General features: G+C 42.1%; 1 protein-coding gene across 1 annotated transcript in view; it reads left to right on the top strand.

Annotated features, from left to right (window-relative positions):
* The window catches only part of LOC132871798 (homer protein homolog 3), a 59,469-nt gene that overhangs the window by 13,748 nt on the left and 21,236 nt on the right, over positions 1–24,485 (top strand). The window contains exons 3-5 of the mRNA XM_060906309.1: positions 16,963–17,119; positions 22,629–22,760; positions 23,627–23,734. Of these exons, the coding sequence (XP_060762292.1) occupies positions 16,963–17,119; positions 22,629–22,760; positions 23,627–23,734 (397 nt within the window). The remainder of the gene's footprint in view (positions 1–16,962; positions 17,120–22,628; positions 22,761–23,626; positions 23,735–24,485) is intronic.

Genomic DNA, 24,485 nt, shown 5'->3' with positions numbered 1-24,485 from the left:
CAAAGTGCATTCTCTTTGGCCGGCTCACTTTTTTTTTTTTTTTCTCCTTTCCTTTGGAATCCAAAGTGCCTCTAAACATCTGCCTTAAAGTTCGGCGGCGTCTCTAGGTTAATGTTAACAGCCATGCTTGCCTGTTTTTTTTTTTTTTTCCTCACTGCAACCGCCGGGGAAAAAAAGAGAAGACGAAGAGTGCCTTGCAGTGAGGTAGCGGCACAGCGACACCTCGCGGAGCGGAGGTGCGGAAGTCGTACTGGATTTACAACCCGTCTGAAACATGATTTTATTATTTGAAAAAATATCGATATTCAAATTGAGTATCGATATTGAATCGGAAGACAAAGTATCGCGATATATCGCCGTATCGATATTTTTGCACACCCCTAATATATATATATATATATATATATATATATATATATATATATATATATATATAAAATATATTTTTTGCTTACAATTTAACTCGTGTCTTAATAAACACACAAAGTTCAATTTTTTTGTTTTTATTGACATTCTTCAGATGTTGAGATATATATATATATATATATATATATATATATATATATATATATATATATATATATATATATACATACATACACACACACACACACACACACACACAAATACAATGACTTGTTTATGTACACAATTCACAGCTATGCAACAGCTGTACAGATGTATTTGGTGATGCAGTAAGTGAGCTAAATTTTAACAGTGCAAACAATGCCACAAAAAGAAAAGATTCATGCCGTTGTCATGATTCATTGTCATGCCGACCGAGGCTGTTGTGTTTCCCGCTTGTGGTCTCGTCACTTCCGGAAGAGGCAGTGCTGAAGTAAGTAGCTCGACTACGTAGCTCGATAGGGTTTACATGCACAAAGTAGCTCGGCTACAATCGCATAATCTAGGTCGTGTAACTAGATTACGAGAAATCAAGTTCGGTTCGATTTCAGCCTAGCTAAGGTGTTTCCATGGCATTTAGAACTTTGATTTCAGTCGAGCAACGGCAGAAATTCGATTTTCTCTATGTGCATGTAAACACACTGACTTTGTCTCCAAGACGTCTTACACATCCCATCCCTCTAATGTTCTCGTTTCTAATCCTGTCCAACTTCGTCACTCCAAATGAGAATCTCAGCATCTTCAGCTCTGCTACCTCCAGTTCAGCCTCCTGTCTATTTGTCTCCAAACCATACAACATCGCTGCTCTTACTACTGTCTTGTACACTTTCCATTTCACTCTTGCTGGCGACCTTCTGTCGCAAATCACTCCTGACGCTCTTCTCCATCCAGTCCAACCTGCTTGTACTCTCTCTTCACTTCTCTTTGACACTCGCCATTACTTTGTACAGTCGCCCCCAGATATTGATACCCAAATGGAAGCTGCTGTCATATTCGGAATGATAGTGGAATATCAGTGTGCATGTAAGCATACTGACTGAATTTGGTCTTTTCCCCATTGCACAAAGCACCAGTACTTTTAGCATCAGGAAGCTGGAACTGGCTTTTTTTTTTTTTTGGGGGGGGGAGTACTGGTTTATGGAACTATTGGACAGGCTGAGAAGCATTGTTTTTGTTGCTGACTGGATATGAATCGGTTAAAGGAATACGCCACCCCCAAGTGAAATTGAGTCAGTCCCTGCAGTCCCTAGAGTTGGATGAGTGAGCCAAAGCGTTTTGTAGCCGACCCAGCCATTGTCCTGATCTGGAAACGTCCTGCTTAGCTTAGCTTAGCGTATTCGCTGTAATCCGGTGTGTCCAGATAGCATTGTCATTGCAAAAGTGAATCAAATAACTCAAGATTTTTTATAATTATTCCTCATGACCTGTACATTCACATCGAGTACACATCAATGCAAATTAACACGAAGGGATTTACTAGACCAATTTATATCTGGAACTATTTTCGGCCACGGCACAGGCAAAGACACCACGCAGCACCACAACTTCCGTCAACACATCAGTGTTACCAGGGAAACCAGGGTTTTCAGGTGCTGCGTGGTGTCTTTGCGCCTGCAGCGGTGCTTTGCCTGTGCTGTGGCCGAAAATAGTTCCAGATATAAATTGGTCTAGTAAATCCCTTCGTGTTAATTTGCATTGATATGTGTACTCGATGTGAATGTACAGGTCATGAGAAATAATTATAAAAAATCTTGAGTTATTTGATTCACTTTTGCAACGACAATGCTATCTGGACACGCCGGATTACAGCGACTAAGCTAACCGGGATGTTTCCAGATCAGGACAATGGCTGGGTCGGCTACAAAACACTTTGGCTCACTCATCCAACTCTAGGGACTGCAGGGACTGACTCAATTTCACTTGGGGGTGGCGTATTCCTTTAAAGAGGATAAAATGCTGTTCATGCCATCAAAAAGCAAAATTTTGCCCTTTTTTTTTCCCCCTTAAATCTAGCATGAATTTCTCAAACATGACAAATTAGGCAAGCAGCATTAGTCTGTTGAAATGAAAAATTTTTTTCCATCTCATTAAAGGCTTCATTTTGTTATTCCAGAAGAAATATGAAGTCTCTCTTATCAACACTTTTGTCAGAAATTTTGATTACTAGTCACAATCCTGATTATTTATGAAAAGAGATGTTCATTCAAGGTTTATCTTCACCCTTATCCAAATAATGGGGTTATTTTGCACTGTAATGATGTAGCCACTTTTACTGTTGCTGTAATTTATTCTAGTCAACTCTCAACCAAAAAAAAAAAAATTGTTGGTTCCTGTTTGGGCCAGTTTTTGGGAGCTGAGGAAAACCCAAGAAATCTGATCTGCACTTTCCCTTTACACAGTGTCTCTTCCAGTTGATTGCTTGATTTAAAAAAATTTAATTGATTACATTTAGCAGATGCTCTTATCCAGAGCGATGCACAGCATACCCAGAACGGGTAGGGGTTTGGTGCCTTGCTCAAGGGCACTTCAGCCATTCCTGCAGGAAACTGAACCTGCAACCTTTTGGTCTCAAAGCTGCTTCTCTAACCATTAGGCCATTAGATAATGTGCTAGATACTGGATGTATGAGGAGAATATAATATATAAGCTGGGTGTGAATGTTGCACTCCTCTGCCCCCCCTTGAGAGTTGCCCCAGGATCCAGAGGCGTGGTCGAGGAAGGTGATCTCATCAAAACGGCACTGTAATGATCTCGCCGATCTGAGAGTGTCAATGCCGGTGCTGGAATGGACTGTATGATTCGAGACACCAGCAAGGATTATGCAGAGATGAGACCATGAATTAGATTACTGCTGTAAACACGATCAGGCACCGTGCAGAGCTGAGTACGTAAATGTCTTTGAGAGTCTGTCAGAGGTGGAACTCGGACAAACAGATTTTGTATTCGGGAAAGAAAATGAACCCTACTTCCTACTGACTTTTTTTGCAAAATGTGTAGTATGAATGATTCGTCAGAGTGAAGTGCTCTGTGAGAAGGCAGAAAGATTTTCTAGGCATGCGGCCATGTTAATCTCCTGCTGACACAATCCTGACAGTACGTCATCTTGCGTTTAAACAGATCAAGAGAAAATAAAGATGTTCGCCATCTTGATCTGTTTTCTGTAAGTTTTGTGATACCGGGTTGTTTTGGACCATGCACTGTAATTTGTGCAAAGAGCTTGCAGTTAGTCAATACAATTATAAAAATTAAGGTCTGCTTTATAACCTGGAGCGGTCATCCATTACAATTATAAAAACCTTTGTTTTATATCCATACTGTGCTCAATCGCGGAGTATTGCCGTGTTTGTTGTAATGCAAAAATCTCTATTACATTCCAAAAGTGTTTTATTCCACTCATTACTAGTCAAGTTTATTTGTATAGCGCTTTTAACAATAAATGTTGTCGCAAAGCAGCTTTACAAAATTTGAACGACTTAAAACATGAGCTAATTTTATCCCTAATCTATCCCCAATGAGCAAGCCTGTGGTGACGGTGGCAAGGAAAAACTCCCTCAGACGACATGAGGAAGAAACCTCGAGAGGAACCAGACTCAAAAGGGAACCCATCCTCATTTGGGCAACAACAGACAGCATGACTATAACATTAACAGTTTTAACAAGAAGACAGTTTCGTTGATGATGTAACTCTTCATTGATGGAAACTTGAGTGCAAAACTGTGCATGACAACTGCATTCCTAAAGTTAGCAAGTCAACTGTAGTCCTCAGCCATAAAAGCATTACTGTAAGAGTCCAGAGCGTCTTCCAAGTGTGACTTTCAACTGTCCTCATGGGGCCATCCTCCACAGGAGCGATGTGATAAGACTCCAGCCAGACACAGGGCACCAGGATGGATCAAGCAGGTCCGAGGGGCAGAAGAGGTCAGCATCTCGATCCCAGGACCGACATGTAACTCGGAGGGACGGATTGGGGGGGGGGGAGAAAACACAGGTTGTTGGGTATGCCCTAAAAATGACACAAGTATTAAATCTGTGTGGTAGGCTCGCAGAGACGAGAGTCTTGACATCGGGCATAATACAAAATGGCATGTTAATATGGTTAAAAAAAATCATGACCTGCTCTGGCTGGATGCTTGATTGGGTGATGGGAGCACACTCCTCAGCAATGATGGGATGCTGATGGGACCCTTAGGGCTGGCCAAGACAATTCAGTTACATTTCACCGGGTCTGGGACATGCGACAGAATGTCTGACGGCCGATTCCCTGCAGGCTACGATAGCCAGTCGAGGTCTCCACCCTCTCCACCAAAAGATTTCCTGTTGATTCCATGTAACTCAGAGGGACCGATTTGGGGAGAGAGAGGGAGGGAAAGAAAAAACAGGTTGTTAGGTATGCCCAATGTCACCTGAATAAGTAGGAACAGTATACATATTGCACTGAGTACAAGCAGGGATTCCGGCAACTAACTATGACCGCATAACTAAAAGGGGAGAGCCAGAAGGTAACACGGGCATGAGGGAGCCCCGGGACTTAAAGCAGCCAGCCACTACACCGTCAGCAAACTCGAGTGAGCAAGCGAGTGGGGACTGACAGCATCCATACTTCCCAGTTTACCAAAACACTCTGTCTGAGGACCCTCCAGATCTAATACACCTTTACCTCATAAACACCATTAACAAAAGGCTTGACTAAACAGTAGGGCTGTAACGATATGCGTATCGAAATCGCGATACGCAGAGCCACGATCCGTATCGCGATACAAGAAGGCAGAATCGCGGTACACCCTTTCAAACTTCTCCTCAGCCCAAAAACAGAGGCGCTTCCAAACTTCAATTTATGAATACTTTACTTTTTATTTAAATTACATTTTAAACTTACTTAAATTACTTTTATTTTTTTATATCTATTAAGTCGTTTTTTTGCCGACCTGCGACAATCTTCTGCGAGTCACGCAACGTCCACACTCGCCACTGGCAGAGCATTAATTTCTTTTAAGCGGTCGCCATTCTGGTTGCGACACGGGGAGCGAATCTGTAAACAAGCAGCTCATTGGCTGGCTAGGTGTGCCACAAGCCAATCACAATCACTTGACCAGAAAGGCATGCAGTGTTGCCAGATTGGGCAGGTTTAGGTGCTTTTTGGCTGGTTTTGAACATATTTTGGGGTGGAAAACGTTAGCAATATCTGGCAACACTGAAGGCATGTCTGCTTGGGCGGAAGCCTTCTGCGGCAGTTACATTTTGACACGCGAGCAATGTTTCACCATAAAAATTCCGTAATTTCCATCTGTTTTCCGCGATCACAGAAAATCATTGGCCCTATGAGAGTGAGACAGTGAGAGAGCCACCCCCCCAAAAAAAAAATCTTAATGGATTTACACGATTTGGAAAAATGACTTTTTCAGAACCGAAAAAAACAGAGCTTCCGGCTCAACAGTATTTTGAGAAATAAAACAATCTTTGGATATACATTTGTTCATTTTTGCATACACATTACTCATTCTCTGCAGTGGTCTGAATTATTTGTTATTAAATAGTTAATGTAAGTAAGTAAATGTTAATAAGTCAAATTTACTACTTCAAAAAAAATTTTTAAAAAATCGTGGGCGTATCGAATCGTGGGTCAAAAATCGCGATACGAATCGAATCATGAGTTGGGTGTATCGTTACAGCCCTACTAAACAGATATGTTTTCAGCCGAGACTTAAACACTGAGACTGTGTCTGATTCCCGAACACTACTTGGAAGGCTGTTCCATAACTGTGGGGCTTTGTAAGAAAAGGCTCCGCCCCCTGATGTAGCCTTCACTATACAAGGTACCAGCAGATAGCCTGCACCTTTTGATCTAAGTAGGCGTGGCGGGTCCTAGAGGACCAGAAGTTCACTCAGGTACTGTGGTGCGAGGCCATTTAGTGCTTTAAAGGTCAATAGTAGTATTTTATAATCAATACGAAATTTGATTGGGAGCCAGTGCAGTGTGGATAAGACGGGTGTGATGTGGTCATATTTTCTAGTTCTAGTAAGGACTCTTGCTGCTGCATTTTGAACTAACTGGAGCTTGTTTATGCACTTATTGGAACATCCAGACAGCAAGTCATTACAATAATCTAACCTGGAGGTAACGAAAACATGAACTAGTTTTTCCACGTCATGTAGTGACATTAAATTTCTTATCTTAGCAATATTTCTGAGATGAAGAAAGCTATCCAGATAATGTTATCAAATGTGAGTTTCGAATGAAAGACTGGGGTCAATAATCACTCCGAGGTCTTTTACTGCTGCACGTGAAGAAATAAAGGCCATCCAGAGTCACTGTGTAATCAGAAAACTTACTTCTAGCTGTATGTGGTCCTAGTACAAGTACTTCAGTCTTGTCAGAGTTAAGCAGAAGGAAATTAATAAGCATCCAGTGTCTAATGTCCTTAACACATTTCCTCAATTCTATAAAACTGGTGTCTCTCATCTGGTTTTGCAGAAACATACAACTGTGTGTCATCAGCAGAACAGTGGAAACTAATACAATGTTTATGAATAATATCACCCAGAGGTAATACATATAGAGAAAAAAGCAGTGGACCCAAGACGAAACCTTGTGGAACACCAAACTTTACCTCAGTACGTCTAGAAATATCACCATTTATATCAACATACTGATAACGATCAGTTAAATAAGAGCTGAGCCAGGAGACGGCCGTTCCCTTAACTCCCACAACATTTTCTACACAGTGTGCCAAGACATGTCTTCGTCTAACAGAGATGGCGTTTTATATCGAGTGAGTAAATTCAGCCAGAACCTCCAGTAAGGATTTGTAGGTGACTGCTGAATAAATTCAGTGCTCTGTTCACGACTGTTTCTTTTTAGCAAACTCCTTTTCAAGCTCTTAAAGGAAAAGATTTATGTTTTTTTTAAATGACCATGTGGATATTTTGGCCATTTTTCCACAATGACTCATCAGGCACTTGCTCCGAATGTGTTTTTATACAGCTGTAGACCTTTTTATAATGTCAGATCAGATCTTCCCGATTGTAGTGTCAGATGTATTTAATTTTTTTTGGTTGTTGCACTGTGTCCGAAACATTCATGACTCGTACTGAATGAGTAAGTTTGAACTAGATTTCATGACCACTGTATCATGGTTGATAAATTAATTATGTAGTGCAAACAGATGCTCATCCTTTGAGTTTTTCCTCACAGGCAGCATTGTAGTCGAGTCACTAAGGCCCAATCCCAATTCTAATTTCTACCCCTCCCCCTTCCCCTTGGCCCTTCCCCCTTGAAACTGAGCTACAAGGGATAGGGCTTGAAATTCAACCCCTATGTATTGGGATAGCCCTTCAACGATCGCATACGTCATCGCGTACCTCCGTCAGCGTTTACGTTAGCAAAACGCGACCAAATGCGTCATTGGCTGCGACCAGCTGCTACAGTCAGAGCCAGAGGCAGAACCAGAAATCTCTGCTGGCAGGGTGTGATTTGTTAACTAACACCACTGAATGGGATATCTTTGGCGCTTCGTGCACCACATCCGACAGAATGAGGTGTCAGAACACTCATGTAAACAATAAAAGCGAGAATAACAGAACAAAACGTACGCAGTCAAGCAACCGAAAACAATACTCACTCCCAAAGCTTTTTAGCAGCACCTTGGATTTCAGAAATCGCTGCTCATTCTCAGCTCGAAAGCGAATCAAGCGGCGTGTTTCCTCTGGATAACAACTTAAAACAAGTAAATAATGGAGAAAATACATTTATGACAATCTTTCGCCGCGGGAACCGCCATCTTTCTGAAATCTGCATGAAATCTCGCTGAAATCCGCATGGCATTGTGGGAAATCACTCAAACCCCTTCGTTCGGAGTCAGCTCCAGGAAAATCTCCGTTTGGAGGGGTACAGAAGCCCTACCCCTTCCCCTACCCCTCCGCGTTAACTGGGATTGGGATACCCCTACCCCTTCACGTGAACGCGCAAAATGGAGGGGAAGGGCCAAGGGGTTGGTCCAAGGGGTGAAATGGGATTCGGCCAAAACCTCAAGTCAGAGTCCAGTCTCAAGTCCCCAGTGTTCAAGTCCAAGTCATTAAAGAAAATGTCGAGTCTGAGAACAAGACTCCAACCGCACATTATTATGGGACGTTACAAAAAAATAAAGAAAAAATCCGAGTCCTCGTCTCCAATTTACGCATCCAAATGTAGTTAATGTACAAGTCCAAGTCAAGTCACGTGCCCTTAAAATTAGGGCACGAGTCGGACTCGAGTACTACAGGCCTGCTCACAGGCAATGAGAGCAAATGGGTATATATCGCTTTGCATCATCTTTTCCACATCCAAGACCTTTCGTCTAAAATCGCACACTGTCCCCATCAGTGACTGGCAACATGATCTTCAAATTACACCGCCTTTACAGTAGAAGTTGTCTTTGCTCCATCGTGCGCTGTCGGTTTTATACCCGTGTCCATTTCTAAACCGTGTACAAAGATAAATACCAGTTTTGGATTTGTGACTTCAGAATGTTTTGACCACCGATGCCAGATCCATCTACTTTCTCCTTTCCTTTTGTATTTTCTTAACTTGTTCCATCAGAAGGGTAACACTTCCATCCCCATCACTCGGTGCGGTTCCTCTCTTTTTCTTCTGAAGTACAGATTATAGTGACCTTACATTTCTTCTTCCGGCTGAGTTTAATGCCGCTCCATGTTGACGTTGACTTTTGATGAGGTTTCAGTCTTTCCAAGAAGAGCTAGCCAAAGTAAGGCTACAGCTCTGAGATGTTCAAATATTTACCCTGTAACCAGGAGACATCCAGAACACAGTCACAGGGACCGAAAGGGCAGAAATGACCTGGACCAGGATTAGGAGCCTCTTAGTCATTACATGCTATGCATTTGTTAGTGTGAATACACGGTGTCCTGAGTTGCTGAAGTATTTGTGTACTTGACATTCACATTGGACTGTGGTTCTGCGCTGGACGTCAGCTGTGGGGCGAATAGAAATGTCCCTGGGATCCACTAGACTGGATAAATTTAAATGTGAAGAGCTAAAACTGCATAAACTAAACATTGCCGTGCATTATAGTCATCATTTGACTGGGGAAGTTATTCGTATTCTGCTATATATAACACTTCTCACTGTGATGCAACACTTTGAATAAACATGACCTTGTTTGTGATTCGAAGTCGCCCTGCCTTAGTGTTTGTTCATCGAAGGGTGGCATATCGCATTTGATTTTCCTCAATTACCTGATTTAATCAGAGCAGCATGCGCACACTAAACTTAGCCCTTTCACAAGCTACTAACCTTACAATAAGGCTGCATGATTAAGGAGGGAGTTAGAAGGTAAGGCTGCCCATCTTTAGGATTTCTACATGATCGGATTCTTTGGTTCAAAATCGTGGGTCACATCTGCATTTATCATACCCCTGCGGGGGGGGGATGGGATACTGGTTTACCTCTGTCCGTCCGTATTTCCGCCCGAAACGCCCTTTTTCTCAGCAACCACAAATCATAGTCACTTGGTACCAAACTTCAGCCTGGGGTTCTATACCGTGCAGGCTTTCGTCTAAACGGGGGAACAGGGGCGCTGCGCCCTCTTACTCTCGGCATGCGCCCCCTTACCGACTCCGTGAAAACATCCCAGCAACACTACGTGACAATGTGTCTGATCATCAAATACGTTATAATTGCTCCAAAAATATTCCAATCATAGTAGATACACCACCAGACGGTGCAAAAACAATCCGAATTGGCGTTTTCCAGACTGACGCGCCATGTTGTTTAGTTGTTTACTTGTCGCGGCTGCTCTCGCGAGATTTGACATGGGTTACATACAAGGTCAGCTGACTTGTAGAGCGAGATTTCTCGAGACTGAATGACCTTTCACCCACCGGCGTGGGAGCTTTTGACAGAAGTAGTTCACGAGTTGTTTTTGTTGACACTTGGGCATTTAAAGATGTCATCCCGCGGCACGAAGCGGAAGAAAGCCAAAGACTGTCCGGGTCAGAAGATGATTACTTCTTTCTTTTGCAGTGTTGACAGACAATTTGTTACAATTTCCCTCTCAGATAGCCTCAGAATGTCCCATTGGAGCATTTTTCAAAGGCTTTGCACGGCGGGGGGACAACCGGCACCCCCCCGCTTCGCTCCCTCGCCATGGTGAGCGCCCTCATACTAAATTTTTCTAGAAAAAACCCTGCCGTGTGTACCGTTTTCAGGTCTGTCGCACATCAACTTCCTGTTTACTGACTGACCGTATTTATGAAACCTATAGGGTGGATTCACAATTTTTGTAACTTTTTTCTCAGCAAGTACAAATCACAACTGCTTGATATTTGGTACAGAGCTTCAGCTTGGGGTTCTGTACCATGTATACCATTTTCAGGTCTGTCCCACATCAACTTCCGACTTACTGTATTTACGAAACATATAGCGTTTGATTTTTTACAAAATTTTAACACTCTTCTCAGCAAGTACAAATCACAACTGCTTGATATTTGGTACCGAGCTTCAGCTTGGGGTTCTATACCATATATACCATTTTCAGGTCTGTCCCACATCAACTTCCTGTTTACTGACCATGTATTTACGAAACACACAGCGTGGATTTTGACGCTATTTCAAGAAGCCAAATGCTATTTCAAAATGACAGTTTACCAGGATGCTACTTGAAATCCCTGGGGAGAGACACTGCTCTTTACTTACTTGTTTCAGGGTTCATTATTTGTTGAAGTCAACATTCATAATAAGTCTTGTTCCTTCGATTGCTTGCATTCTGATATAAGTGAGAGCGGCGTGGGGGATACGTAAGTGAGCAGTAGCTCACAGTTGATCTTGTTTATCCTGGAATATGTTTGTTTTATGCGAGGGTTCACTTCAGCGTATGTCAATAGCCTCAGTACCTCGGGCAAGCAAATTTCCTGTCTGGACTATTTGTTTTGCAGGATTTTTATTGTACATACAGTACATTTCTGGCAGATAAGAGGCTTAACAATGAGAAAAATCACAATTGTCATCCTTGTTGACTTCTGGGGGGGGGGAACCAAAGGTTATCATTTTATCATGTACTAAACAAAAGTATGTGAACACCTGACTATCATATCCACATGTTGGTCCCAAACTGTTACCATAAAGTTTGAAGCACACAGTTGTCTATAATGCTTTTTGTAAGTTCTAGCATTACCCTTTTTGCTGGTGTGGTGGAAAAGCATAAGGCTACGTTTACATTAGACCGTACCTGTCTCGTTTTCTTCGCGGATGCACTGTCCGTTTACATTAAACCGCCTGGAAACGCCGGGAAACGGGAATCCGCCAGCGTCCACGTATTCAATCCAGATCGTGTCAGCTCCAGTGCTGTGTAAACATTCAGAATACGCGGATACGCTGTGCTGAGCTCTAGCTGGCGTCTCATTGGACAACGTCACTGTGACATCCACCTTCCTGATTTGCTGGCGTTGGTCATGTGACGCGACTGCTGAAAAACGGCGCGGACTTCCGCCTTGTATCACCTTTCATTAAAGAGTATAAAAGTATGAAAATACTGCAAATACTGATGCAAATACTGCCCATTGTGTAGTTATGATTGTCTTTAGGCTTGCCATCCTTCCACTTGCAAGTGGTAAGTGACCTGCGCTGGGATCTCACACACACAGCGGCTCAGTCCCGAATCACAGCTTGTTCACTTCACTCGCGCGCTCTGTGAGCTGCGCAAGGCCGGAGTGCGCACCCTCCAGAGGGCACTCACTGTTCAGGGCGGAGTGATTTGGAGCGCAGGATGCCTGCGGAGCCGAGCATATCCGTGTATTGGTATTGCTGTGTGCACGCAAATCGTGTATTGGTGTTGCTGTGTGCACACTAATCGTTTTAAAAACGTTAATCTGATGATCCGCTGATACGGTGTAATGTAAACATGGGCTAAGACTCAAGGCTGTCAGGAAGAAACAGACAGAAAATATTGTAGTACTTCTTGCAAGAGGACTTCTCCGAATGGAAAGAATCACAAAAGAATTTCACCCAGAGGAGTGTTCTCTATTTTCTCACACACTGTTTACTGTTCACACACTGGCATCCTCTCTATCACTACTTCACCATCCTGACATGTATACATGTTTACGATAACCTAGAAGATAGAACAGTGTGACAGAAAACGGCATTCTTCATCTTGTATAAACATGATACACGACGTCTGACCTTCTTTTCTAAGCAGCTGAGAGGCACAGAAATTCTCTAAAAACTATATTTTCCCTCTACACTGGAAATAAGGGGTTCAAGCTAAAACCTGTTCCAGCATGACAAGGACTCCGTGCACAATGCGAGATCTGTAAAGACATGACTCCCCAAGGTCAGGTGAGATTGGTCAGGAGTCCACACGCTTCTGCTGGAGCTTCTGTCCTCAAGCACACTGGTGCTTCTACTTGCCCTTTGAGCAAACTTATTATTTATTAGTATGTATCAAATTTTTATGTGCCTCAGATAAATATTTGGAGACGAAGCCAATTTGAATGCTTTAATGCTGTCTTGTATTATAGAGTAAGTACCAAAGTTAAGCTCAAAGTCAAGCTTATAAGCAATATAATGAAATGCATTTTATTTGCCGATGATACAAACATCTTTTGCGCCGGGGACAATGCACAGCAGCTTATGGAAACAATCACAACCGAAATGAATAAATTAAAAAGGTGGTTTAACGTAAACAAATTGTCATTGAATTTGAGTAAAACAAAGATGATGTTATTTGGAAAATATAAGTCGAACCCTCAAGTTGAATTGAAAATTGACAACATAACCATAGAAAGAGTTTATGAAATAAAATTTCTGGGTCTGATTGTTGATCATAAAGTCTGCTGGAAACCGCATATTAATCATGTTAAAGCAAAAATAGCAAAGATTACTGCAATTTTGGGGAAATCAAGACACATTCTGGACTATAACTCACTACATACTCTGTATAATGCACTCATACTACCATATCTGAGCTACTGCGTGGAGATATGGGGTAATACCTACAAATCTAACCTGCAGCCGTTATGCACATTACAAAAAAGAGCAATAAGAATTGTCAATAATACGGGATATCTTGAGCATACAAACGCATCATTCGTAAAAGCACACACTCTGAAATTCACGGATCTGGTTAAACACAAGACTGCACAAATTATGTATAAAGCAAGACGTAACCTTCTTCCGGGTGAGGTACAAAATGCGTTTATGGAAAGGCAGGGTGGGTATAACCTGAGAGGGGAAATGAATTTTAAGAGAGTAAATGTTAGAACAACTATGAAAAGTATGTGCATAACAGTCTGTGGGGTGAAATTGTGGAATGGTCTGGAAAATGAACTTAAAAATAGCACCAACATAAAACTGTTTAAAAAAATTATATAAAAACATGTTAATAAAAATATATGAGAATGAGGACAGGCAGACTATATAGGTGATGATGAAATTGAGAGCAAGTCTGTGACTGGTCTTCTTGTATTTAGTGTATAGACCCTTTTCAGTCACGTGACCTTCGTAAACGCGACCGCCATTTTGGACATGTAGTGGACTTCGGCTCGAATCAGTTTGAATGCGAGGAAGGCGACAAACGAAAAACATAAAAGAAAAAGGAGCGAGATGCAGAAAACACCTTCACTATCCAGCGACGTAGGGCATTTACAGGGCGAGCAGAAGGAGAGGTATTTGCAAAAATTGAGGTTAGCAGGCTTGGAGAACGACGTTTACCTGCTTCCACCAGGATTGTTCACTGACGTACGGAAGTACACGAAGCCCTCGTCTTTACCTGACTTCGGCCCACATGATCTGTATACCTATGTCATTAAAAACCCATCACCATACACATACACGCCAACGTCCGAGGTTACGGCGCGCGCTCCGGCTTGCTCCAGGAGTGCTCCGGCCGAGGTTCCGGAGCGCGCTCCGGCTTGCTCCGGAGCAAGCCAGAGCACGCTGCTTAATTTGAGGGCAACCTCGGCCGGAGCACTCCGGAAGCAAGCCGGCGCGCGCTGCTTAATTTGAGGGCAACCTCGGCCGGAGCACTCCGGGAGCAAGCCGGCGCGCGCTGCTTAATTTGAGGGAGAGCAAGCCGGAGCGCGCTCCGGAACCTCGGACGTCGGCTCCGGCAGCTATTTACACTGGATCCGGTGTAAATAGCTGCCGGATCATAATTACAGTAAACTAGTAAATACAGTAAAGGAAAAACTTGAGACTGAAAGGTTTTAACAGTCATCCAAATGACTGAACGTAAACATTGCTACAGTAACATACCAGCTACTTGTTGACATTAGCTAGTCAACAATAGCTACTACAGAAGAACAAAGAGGTTACAATGGGTTATTTTAGCCTATTTGGTTACATACTCGCCGCCACAGAATGTTAACAGCAATGTAATGCCTTTTCTGGCTAATTTTATTCGTCTTACCTCCAACAAAGTGGTCACTACACAAGCGTTGGTATGCCGAGGGCTGCCAATCTGTTAATGGCCGCTATCCGTCTTCTCCGTCGGGATCCGATAAAATGATAAACCTTGCCTTGTTTGTTGATGGTTACTACATCCAGGTGCACAACAATATAGTGGCATGATGGAAGTCTTGCTGAAAGTAAAAACTTTCTTTGCTGCCGTTCCTCAATGTTGGCTGTGGTAAACTACTGGTAGTACACGTCCAAAATGGCGGCCGCGTTTGTCGTGACGTCACGTGAAAAGGGTCCATAGCTATAGGTATGTGTATATGTATGTATTGTATGTGTGTCTATATGCATAACACAAGTATCTGTGTATATGATTTGATTTGGTCGATATTATACCATGTCGGTATGTTGGTGTATGTTCTTTTTTTGTTTATTGCTTTTTTTCTTTTGTGTATATATAGTTTATTATGGTGGAAAGTGACATTTGATTAGCGGTGGTATAGAGGGTTAGGATTGGATAAGTTATTACTTCTTCCTAATCCTTTCTGAACATTGTTATTGCCTTGTGGCTACGCTATTCTGTTTGTTTGACGATGTTTTGATTATTGCATTTTTTTTATTTACATTTTTATTTTTATATCATCTTTATTGTTCAGAATAAAGTAATCAATCAATCAAAATCAATCAAGCATGGAAAATGCAAATCTGGACTCAAATTAAAGACCACTTTAAGTATAATGAGGTGTTCACATGTGGGCCATTGATTGAGATGCATTTTATTCATTCATCATATTAATAGAAAACTGCATATGCTTTAAGATCCAACGTGGAACTCCTTTCTGTACTGAACATAAAGATGATTGGGTTTGTGCAGGACATCACCATTTGGTTTTAAATAAGCAAATACTTGAGAGCCTTTGATTGGATAATTACTGCAGTGATTAATGTGTTTCAGCTACAACAGTTCTTTTAACCCAAACACTGAGTAGCTTCTCATTTCTTAAACAACTGTATCGGAAGATGTATCCCACGGTCATGGAGATGATGTTCCTCTGTTTCAGAAGGCTCAAGTTATTGGCCTGCATCAAGCAAAGAAACCACTGAGGAGATTACTGAAATGACTGGAATTGGGTTAAGAGTTGTCCAACGCATCATTAAAACCTGGAAGGACGGTGATGGGCCGTCAGCTTCACAGAAGAAATGTGGTTGGGAATGAAAAACTCTTGATTATGATCAGAGATCAGTTAACCACTTGGTGAAGTCGAATCATAAAAAATGGACATTAGAACTCTTGGCATTGCTCATTACTGAAAGTAAGAGCATTTCCACACACGCAGTATGACAAGAACTCGCAGGATTGGAACTAAACCGCTGTGTCCCCATAAAAAAACCACTTGTGAGCGAGGATAATAATGAGAAAAGGCTTCAATTTGGTAGGGAGCATAAAGATTGGACTCTGAAGCAATGGAAAAAGGTCATATGGTTGGAGAAGTCTAGATTTCCTCTCTTCCAGAGTGATGGGTGTGTCAGGCTAAGAAGGGAAGCTCATGAAGCAATGCATCTATCTTGCATAGTGACCACTGTACAAGCCTCTGGAGGCAGCGTTATGGATCTGGGGTTGCTTCGGTTGGTCAGGTCGAAGCTCAGAAATGTTATATGGCATTAAAATGAAGTTCACTGACCACCTGAATGTATTGAATGACCAGGTTCACGTCAGTTGATTTCCCTTTCCCTGATTGGATGGGCATATTGGACAACAATGCCAGGATTCATCAAGCTCAAATGGTGAAAGAGTGGTTCAGGAAGCATGAGGAATCATTTCACACATGAATTGGCCACCAGAGTCCTGAACTTAACCCCACTGATAGTCTTTGGGATATGCAGGAGAAGACTTGGAGTGGTTTGACTCCTCCATCGTCAGTCCAATAAAAATTAATGCAACTCTGGACAGAAATAAATGTAGTGACGTTTCATAAGGTTGTTAAAACAATGCCACAGCGAATGCATGCTAAAGGTGGTCTAACAGAATATAACTTGGGGTGGAATTTTTATTTATTTATTTATTTTTGGCCAGGCAGTGTATTATCCTGGTGTGTATGTTTTATTTATCATTCACTTTCTTAAGTGCAAAGTCACATTCTGATGTTACCATTTTCTGTTTGTCCTAGGGAGCAGCCCATTTTCAGTACCCGAGCGCACGTGTTCCAGATCGATCCAGCTACTAAACGTAACTGGATCCCAGCCAGCAAGCATGCGGTCACCGTCTCTTTCTTCTACGATGCCAACCGGCATGCCTACCGCATCATCAGCGTGGGAGGCACCAAGGTGAGACAGCCATTCCTTTTAATTATTATTATTATTATTTTTAATTGATGTAGGACCTGCTTTTCAGCTAAACATTTCTAAATGTATTTTTACTACATTTGCATTTGAATAGCTAAGTGCTGATTTCCAAATAAAATTGATATAAATTCAGTTAGCGGAGACTGTTGAGCCACAACGTCGCTCCTAGTTCAGGATATTAGAGCAGTGTGTGCACGGTGCCAAAATTTGTATTTAACATCTTGTTTCTACAATTTTTTTTTTTAAAACAGCATCCTAAATGCTCCAGGACGCTGGTGAAAATGATGGATTAAATTATTTCTTTCCTGTGCATTTTAGCCTACTTTTGGTCAGAAGGTATACAGTGGTATGCAAACGTTTGGGCACCCCTAGTTAAAATTGCTGTTACTGTGAACAGTTAAGCAAGTTGAAGATGAAATGATCTCCAAAAGGCATAAAGTTTAAAGATGACTCATTCCCTTTATATTTTAAGTAAAAACAATTTTTTTTATTTTCATCTTTTACATTTTCAAAATGACGACAAAGGAAAAGGGCCCAAAGCAAAAGTTTGGGCACCCTGCATGGTTAGTACCTAGTAACACCCCGTTTGGCAAGTATCACAGCTTGTAAACACCTTTTTGTAGCCAGCTCCCTTTTTTCTCCAAACATACCTTTTGCACATTGTGGCCAAAACGTTCTATTTTGATTTCATCAGTCCACAGGACTTGTTTCCAAAATGCATCAGGCTTATTTAGATGTTCATTTGCAAACTTCAGACGCTGAATTTTGTGGCTAGGACGCAGGAAAGGTTTTCTTCTGATGACTCTTCCATGAAGGTCATATTTGTTCAGGTGTCGCTGCATAGTAGAACAGTGCACCACCACTCCAGGGTCTGCTAAATCTTTCTGAAGGTCTTTTGCAGTCAAACAGGGGTTTTTATTTGCCTTTCTAGCAATCCAACGAGCAGTTCTTTCAGAAAGTTTTCTTCATCTTTCAGACCTCACCTTGATCTCCACTGTTTCTGTTAACTGCCATGTCTTAACATTACGATCTGAGGAAACAGCTACCTGAAAACACTTTGCTACGTTCTTGTAGCCTTCTCCTGCTTTGTGAGCATCAATTATTTTATTATTCAGAATGCGAGGGAGTTGCTTAGAGGAGCCCATGGCTGTTGATTTTAGGGACAAGTTTGAGGAGTCCGAGAATTTATACAGCTTTGAAATCTGCATCATCTGACCTTTCCTAACGAAGATTAGTAAGCTAATTCAGGTCTGGAACCTTGGTAAAAGTTACCTGAGAACTCAAATGTATTGGGGTGCCCAAACTTTCGCTTGGTGTTCCTTTTTTTTCTTTTTTCACTCTCCAATTGTACAAAACAAAAAATAATACACAAATCTTGCAGAAAATGCTGAAAAGAAATGTCGTCTTTACCTTTATGCCTTTTGGTGATCAGTTCATCTTCTGCTCACTTAACTATTCACAGTAACATTTTCAGTAAGGGTGCCCAAACTTTTGCATGCCACTGTAAAAGAAGGTTTTCTATCAAAAACACTATCATATATATTTCACCTTTTAATAAACAAAGGAGCAGAAAAAGTGGCGTTAGTGCTGAGGGATTTTGCTGCCCATTTGGCCAGCGTGTGTAATCAATGTCTGTTGATCGAGGCTTCTCTGGGTGGAGGAGCAGCGTTCCGGGGAGGAGGATCCTGAGCGATGGAAGTGTTGATCAATGAGGAAAGGCACAGGTCATCAATAGAATGCAGATTGTGCTTTTTGTGCAATGTGGATCCTTTTTTTTTTTTTTTTTTTTTTTTAAGCAATGGAGAATGAACGGACAGCGAATAGGAGAGTATTAGTTTAAGAGGAACATTTTGTGTTGTATGATCTAGAAGACAGGGACATACATTTTTAGGTGTACTATCTGGACTTGTTAATAGAATTGGATAAGGATATGAATTTACAAACTTTTAGGATGCCTTCATTCATCCTGGTCAGGGTTGTGCTGGATTCTGAGCCTATCCTGGGAACTCCTGAAGTGAGGCATGAATAAACTCTGGATAAGATGCCGTTCATTCACACAGTGTGGCATTTTATCATACCCAGTCCACCTACTGGTATATTTTTGGGAGGTGAGAGGAACTCCGAGAACCTGGGGGAAACTTAGACACGGGGGAATATGTGAAACTCCACACAGACCGTAACCTGAGGTCAGAATTGAACAGTGAGGCAGGAATGAAGAACCAGGATGCCCTGGGTGCCTTCACAGAGATAAAAATATCCAGTTAAGCCCTGATTCATGGTCAAAAATAGTTCATTTATGAATAGATAGAATGGAGACCGATATATAAAGTTGCAGAATAGAGAACATACCATAGTCACTTAGAATGCAACATGGATGTCAAAATAAGGATTTCTTAATTAGGATTAATAAACAAATTGTGTATAGTCTCCCATCTCATCTCATTATCTCTAGCCGCTTTAACCTTCTACAGGGTCGCAGGCAAGCTGGAGCCTATCCCAGCTGACTACGGGCAAATGGCGGGGTACACCCTGGACAAGTCGCCAGGTCATCACAGGGCTGACACATAGACACACAACCATTCACACTCACATTCACACCTACGGTCAATTTAGAGTCACCAGTTAACCTAACCTGCATGTCTTTGGACTGTGGGGGAAACCGGAGCACCCAGAGGAAACCCACATGGACACGGGGAGAACATGCAAACTCCGCACAGAGGGGCCCTCGCCGGCCACGGGGCTCGAACCCGGACCTTCTTGCTGTGAGGCGACAGCGCTAACCACTACACCACCGTGCCGCCCATTGTGTATAGTAATACACTATATATATATGAGCTTAAACATGGGCCCTGGTATTTTGTGCACTATAACTTTTTTTTTTTTTTTTTAAACCTTGTGCTCCTAAAGAGTGGTTAATGGGTGCTATGGGTATAAAAATGAATTAAGTACACTTATAGTGCTCCCCGCTGTCTCAACCCAAACCCCTACAAAGCTTTTAGCTGGTCATATAATAATGGCTTAGTGGAGTGTTTTACAGGTCTGCACTCCCTACACTCCCAAACTGACCTATATTTCTTCATTTTAATTCCACCATGACCTCACAGGAGTTCATTTCCCTTTTTTTTTTTTTTTGGTTATCTGCCAACCTGGTAATCTAGTCACAAGACCTTTTAGAAAGAGAACAAGAAGGGGGGGAAAAAAGAGAACTTGATACACTTTGTCTCTGATGCATGTTTAGTTTAAAGAAACTCCGTAGACAGCCTGCCAAACATGTGAGGATGGCCTTTAATTTCACATCAATGGTCTTGTTGATATCAAAGAGAAAGGATGATTGCAGACTTGAATGCACAGTAATAACCCTGATAGGTTCAAAGCTTTTATTATTTGGGTTCAGACGTCCGATTTATGCTTTGAAACTAAAGCAAGACACATTTTGCGTTTGTGGTGCTACCGAGTAGAAGGAATAGAAGCGTACACAAACCCAGCAGGCTGCATCCTGCATGTAGATTGATGTTTCAGAAAGTCCCTGAAACGTCAACTGATTTATGGCTAACAGAAACTGTAACATAGCAGATATTTGAAAGTCGTATATTCCTACGTGTGTTGAAATGACTGACAAAACATCATTTACGCAACAAGCCAGTCTTTTTGAAGGAATGAAGCCATCTGTCTGACTATCAGAGTAGTGAAGTAGGACAGCAGGGAATAATTTTCTGTAAAAGGAGCTTGGAAATGAATAGCAAATTGCAGCATTCTTTATTTTTGCATGGTGAAGAGTAGGTAAATGGCTAGTACTAATGGGTAGATAGATGGATATAATATGCATATCTAGAATCTTTGTCTAGATTATGTAACTGTCGATAGAAACAGTATTCATTAAGCAATATTCAGTTCAGCATTGCAGATCACAAGCGCTCATTGATTGCGTCATAAGCATGATGTGGGGTAAACTTTTTTTTTTTTTTTTTTTTATACACACGCACAGGCAGATGGACAGTCGAATTTGCGATTTTCTAACTTTCAAACTTCAAAACTTTCAAACTTTATTATCACTACGTTTTAAAATCAATGAATAATAGGTATTTCAATCTTGCGTGCCCAAAAAAATTGTAACTAGTATCATATATAACCTGTATACAGTGGATGAAGCACAAGAGAAACACGGATTACAATAGAGTTATAAAAACGTACAATGATTTTTTAAAAAATATATACATCTTGAAGTTTTGTGCCTAGGGGCTAAATGAACTGACAGTTATCTAGTTAACCCCCAGTTAATTTTTGTTAACAAAAATAATTGATATACGGTGAAAAGGCAACTATATATGATTTCAACAAAAGCCAGAAATTTACGCAAAGTTCTTTTTAAATAATTAAGATTTAGTTTTTAATTTGTTCAACAATTTGATGGCCTGAGTAAGGCTTTTTTTTTTTTTCCCCCAAATTTGGGTGGTAATGAAGGAAATCGTTTCTAAGTCTGTAATATTCTCCTGGTTTCATGTCCATTCATCCATCCATTCATTCATTGTTTGTAGTCGCTTATCCTGTACAGGGTCGCAGGCAAGCTGGAGCCTATCCCAGCTGACTACGGGCGAGAGGTGGGGTACACCCTGGACAAGTCACCAGGTCATCACAGGGCTGACACAGAGACAAACAACCATTCACACCTACAGTCAATTTAGAGCCACCAATTAGCCTAACCTGCATGCCTTTGGGGGAAACCGGAGCACCCGGAGGAAACCCACACAGACATGGGGAGAACATGCGAAGTCTACACAGAAAGGCCCTCGCCGACCGCTGGGCTCAAACCCAGGACCTTCTTGCTGTGAGGCGACAGTACTAACCACTACATCACCACCGTGCCACCCGGTTTCATGTCCTGTAACCTTTTCATTTAAAAAAAAAAAGCTTCACTCTCGCCTACAGTTCTGTTGTCTGTCCTTTTGTGTAAATTGTGCATTCATCTGACAATGTGTGTTTAATCTAGCGACTTTGTTTCTTCTCCAAATGCGTTTTGAGAGGTGGGAATGGATAATGGAGAAAATAATTCACCTTGTTGGCATTCATTACACCTGCAACCGTATTTCACATACACCTTCTTATGAAACTACAGTCTGAACTAGAAAGAAATCAGTCCCAACCTCAATTCTTCATACCATTTTCTGTGTGGGGTGGTTTTTTGTTTTGTTTTGTTGCATTAGTGGTGCTGTTGCGCTTGGTTCCACAAAAATCCAGAATAATCGGCCTTAAGACATTTCCTGAGCTAGCTCGTTTAAACCACTCACCCATGCATAAAAGTATTAATTCCTGGAATGGATTATGACCTGATGCTGATTAAATTTGATATCTCCCAAGCCGGTGTGTGTGTGTGGGTTTTTTTTTTTTTAAATCCATGAACGCAGGATACAACTTGATCACCGTGAATATATTGTAAGTATTTCACCAGTATCGGTTATCGGCCAAAGCTCAGAGCTGCTCTCTGTCTCTGCAGGCTATCATCAACAGCACCATCACGCCCAACATGACGTTCACGAAGACATCCCAGAAGTTTGGCCAGTGGGCAGACAGCAGGGCTAACACAGTCTACGGCCTGGGCTTCGCCACTGAGCAGCAGCTTAACCAGGTAAATCTCAGATGCCCCTTTTCCACCAAAGCAGTTCCAGGGCTAGTTCGGGGCCAGTTCTTAGTTTGGAACCGGGTTTTCTGTTTCCACTGACAAAGAACTGGCTCTGGGGCCAGAAAAACCGGTTCCATGCTAGCACCAACTCTCTGCTGGGCCAGAGGAGAGAACCGCTAACGTCAGTGGGGGGGCGGAGTTGTTAAGACCAACAACAATAAGACCGCGAAAGATCGCCATTTTTAAGCGATGAGAAGCAGCAGCTGTACAAACGCGAAGTCATCCATTATTATTGTTGTTGTTGCCGCTGCTGCTTCTTCCCTGTTGTTTTTGCTTTGATATTCGCGCCAAGGTTTATGTAAACGTAGCGCCGTAACTGACGTATACAGCGACGTAATGACATTTACATCGACGTAATGACGTGGCTCCGCTTAGCACCGCGAGCTATGGAAAAGCAAACTGCTTCTCAGCTGGCTCGCAAGTTGAACGAGTTGTGAACCAGCACTGGCCCCGAACCAGCCCTGGAACTGATTTGGTGGAAAAGGGGTAACAGACACACACTTTAACGGCCTCCATTTGAAGGCCCGAGGTTAATTTGGGAAGTCATTTTGTTCATGATCAGATGTGAAGTAAAGAGAACACGCTTTCTTTCAAACTAGGCTTTTATTGCACATTAAAACACATGATTTTGAATAATCATATGTAACAATATGCTTCTGCTGCAGTATGTATGCAATTTGATTTTATCTAATTACTTTTAAATTACACAAGTAATTTGCCGAAGAGGTGCAGGTGGAGGCTACAGTTGACGTTTAACTTAAATCCTACATTAATATGATGTAATTCACATTAGTATGGTATTTTTATTACAGTTTTCTGAGCGCTTTAAGGAGGTCAAGGAAGCAGCTCGGCTGGCTAGAGAGAAATCGCAAGACAAGATGGAGCTGGCTAACGCTGCCCTGAACATTGCAGCCCCACAGGTGTGTGTTCAAACACACTTATTGTATACGCTTGAATGGATTGCTAAAATCATCTCATCTCATTATCTCTAGCCGCTTTATCCTGTTCTACAGGGTCGCAGGCAAGCTGGAGCCTATCCCAGCTGACTACGGGCGAAAGGCGGGGTACACCCTGGACAAGTCGCCAGGTCATCACAGGGCTGACACATAGACACAGACAGCCATTCACACTCACATTCACACCTACGGTCAATTTAGAGTCACCAGTTAACCTAACCTGCATGTCTTTGGACTGTGGGGGAAACCGGAGCACCCGGAGGAAACCGACGTGGACACGGGGAGAACATGCAAACTCCACACAGAAAGGCCCTCGCCGGCCACGGGGCTCAAACCCGGACCTTCTTGCTGTGAGGCGACAGCGCTAACCACTACACCACCATGCCGCCCCTTGCTAAAATCAAATCATGCTAAAAGGTCAAAGCCATTCTGATCTTTGTCTCTTTTTATATTAAAACAAGCATGGGGTCAGAAGGAAACATCAGGATGGGCTACTAAAGTGTTTGGGGATCATAATTCTTGATGATGCCGCAGCTGTTTGTGGCTGGGAGTTCAAGAGAGGCTCTGTTCTGGGGTGGTGCATTCCCTGTTGATCCAAGATACACACAAGCCCGTCATGGACCTTAGTTTGCTCACGTACACAGAATGGGATCTTGTATACAGTGGTATGCAGAAGTTTGGGCACCCCTGGTCAAAATTGTTGTTACTGTGAACA

This window comes from Neoarius graeffei, chromosome 23 (assembly GCF_027579695.1).
Source record: "Neoarius graeffei isolate fNeoGra1 chromosome 23, fNeoGra1.pri, whole genome shotgun sequence".
Classification (NCBI taxonomy): Eukaryota; Metazoa; Chordata; class Actinopteri; order Siluriformes; family Ariidae; genus Neoarius; species Neoarius graeffei.
Note: the sequence above shows the minus strand (reverse complement) of the source record. Positions and strands in the feature narration are given on the sequence as shown.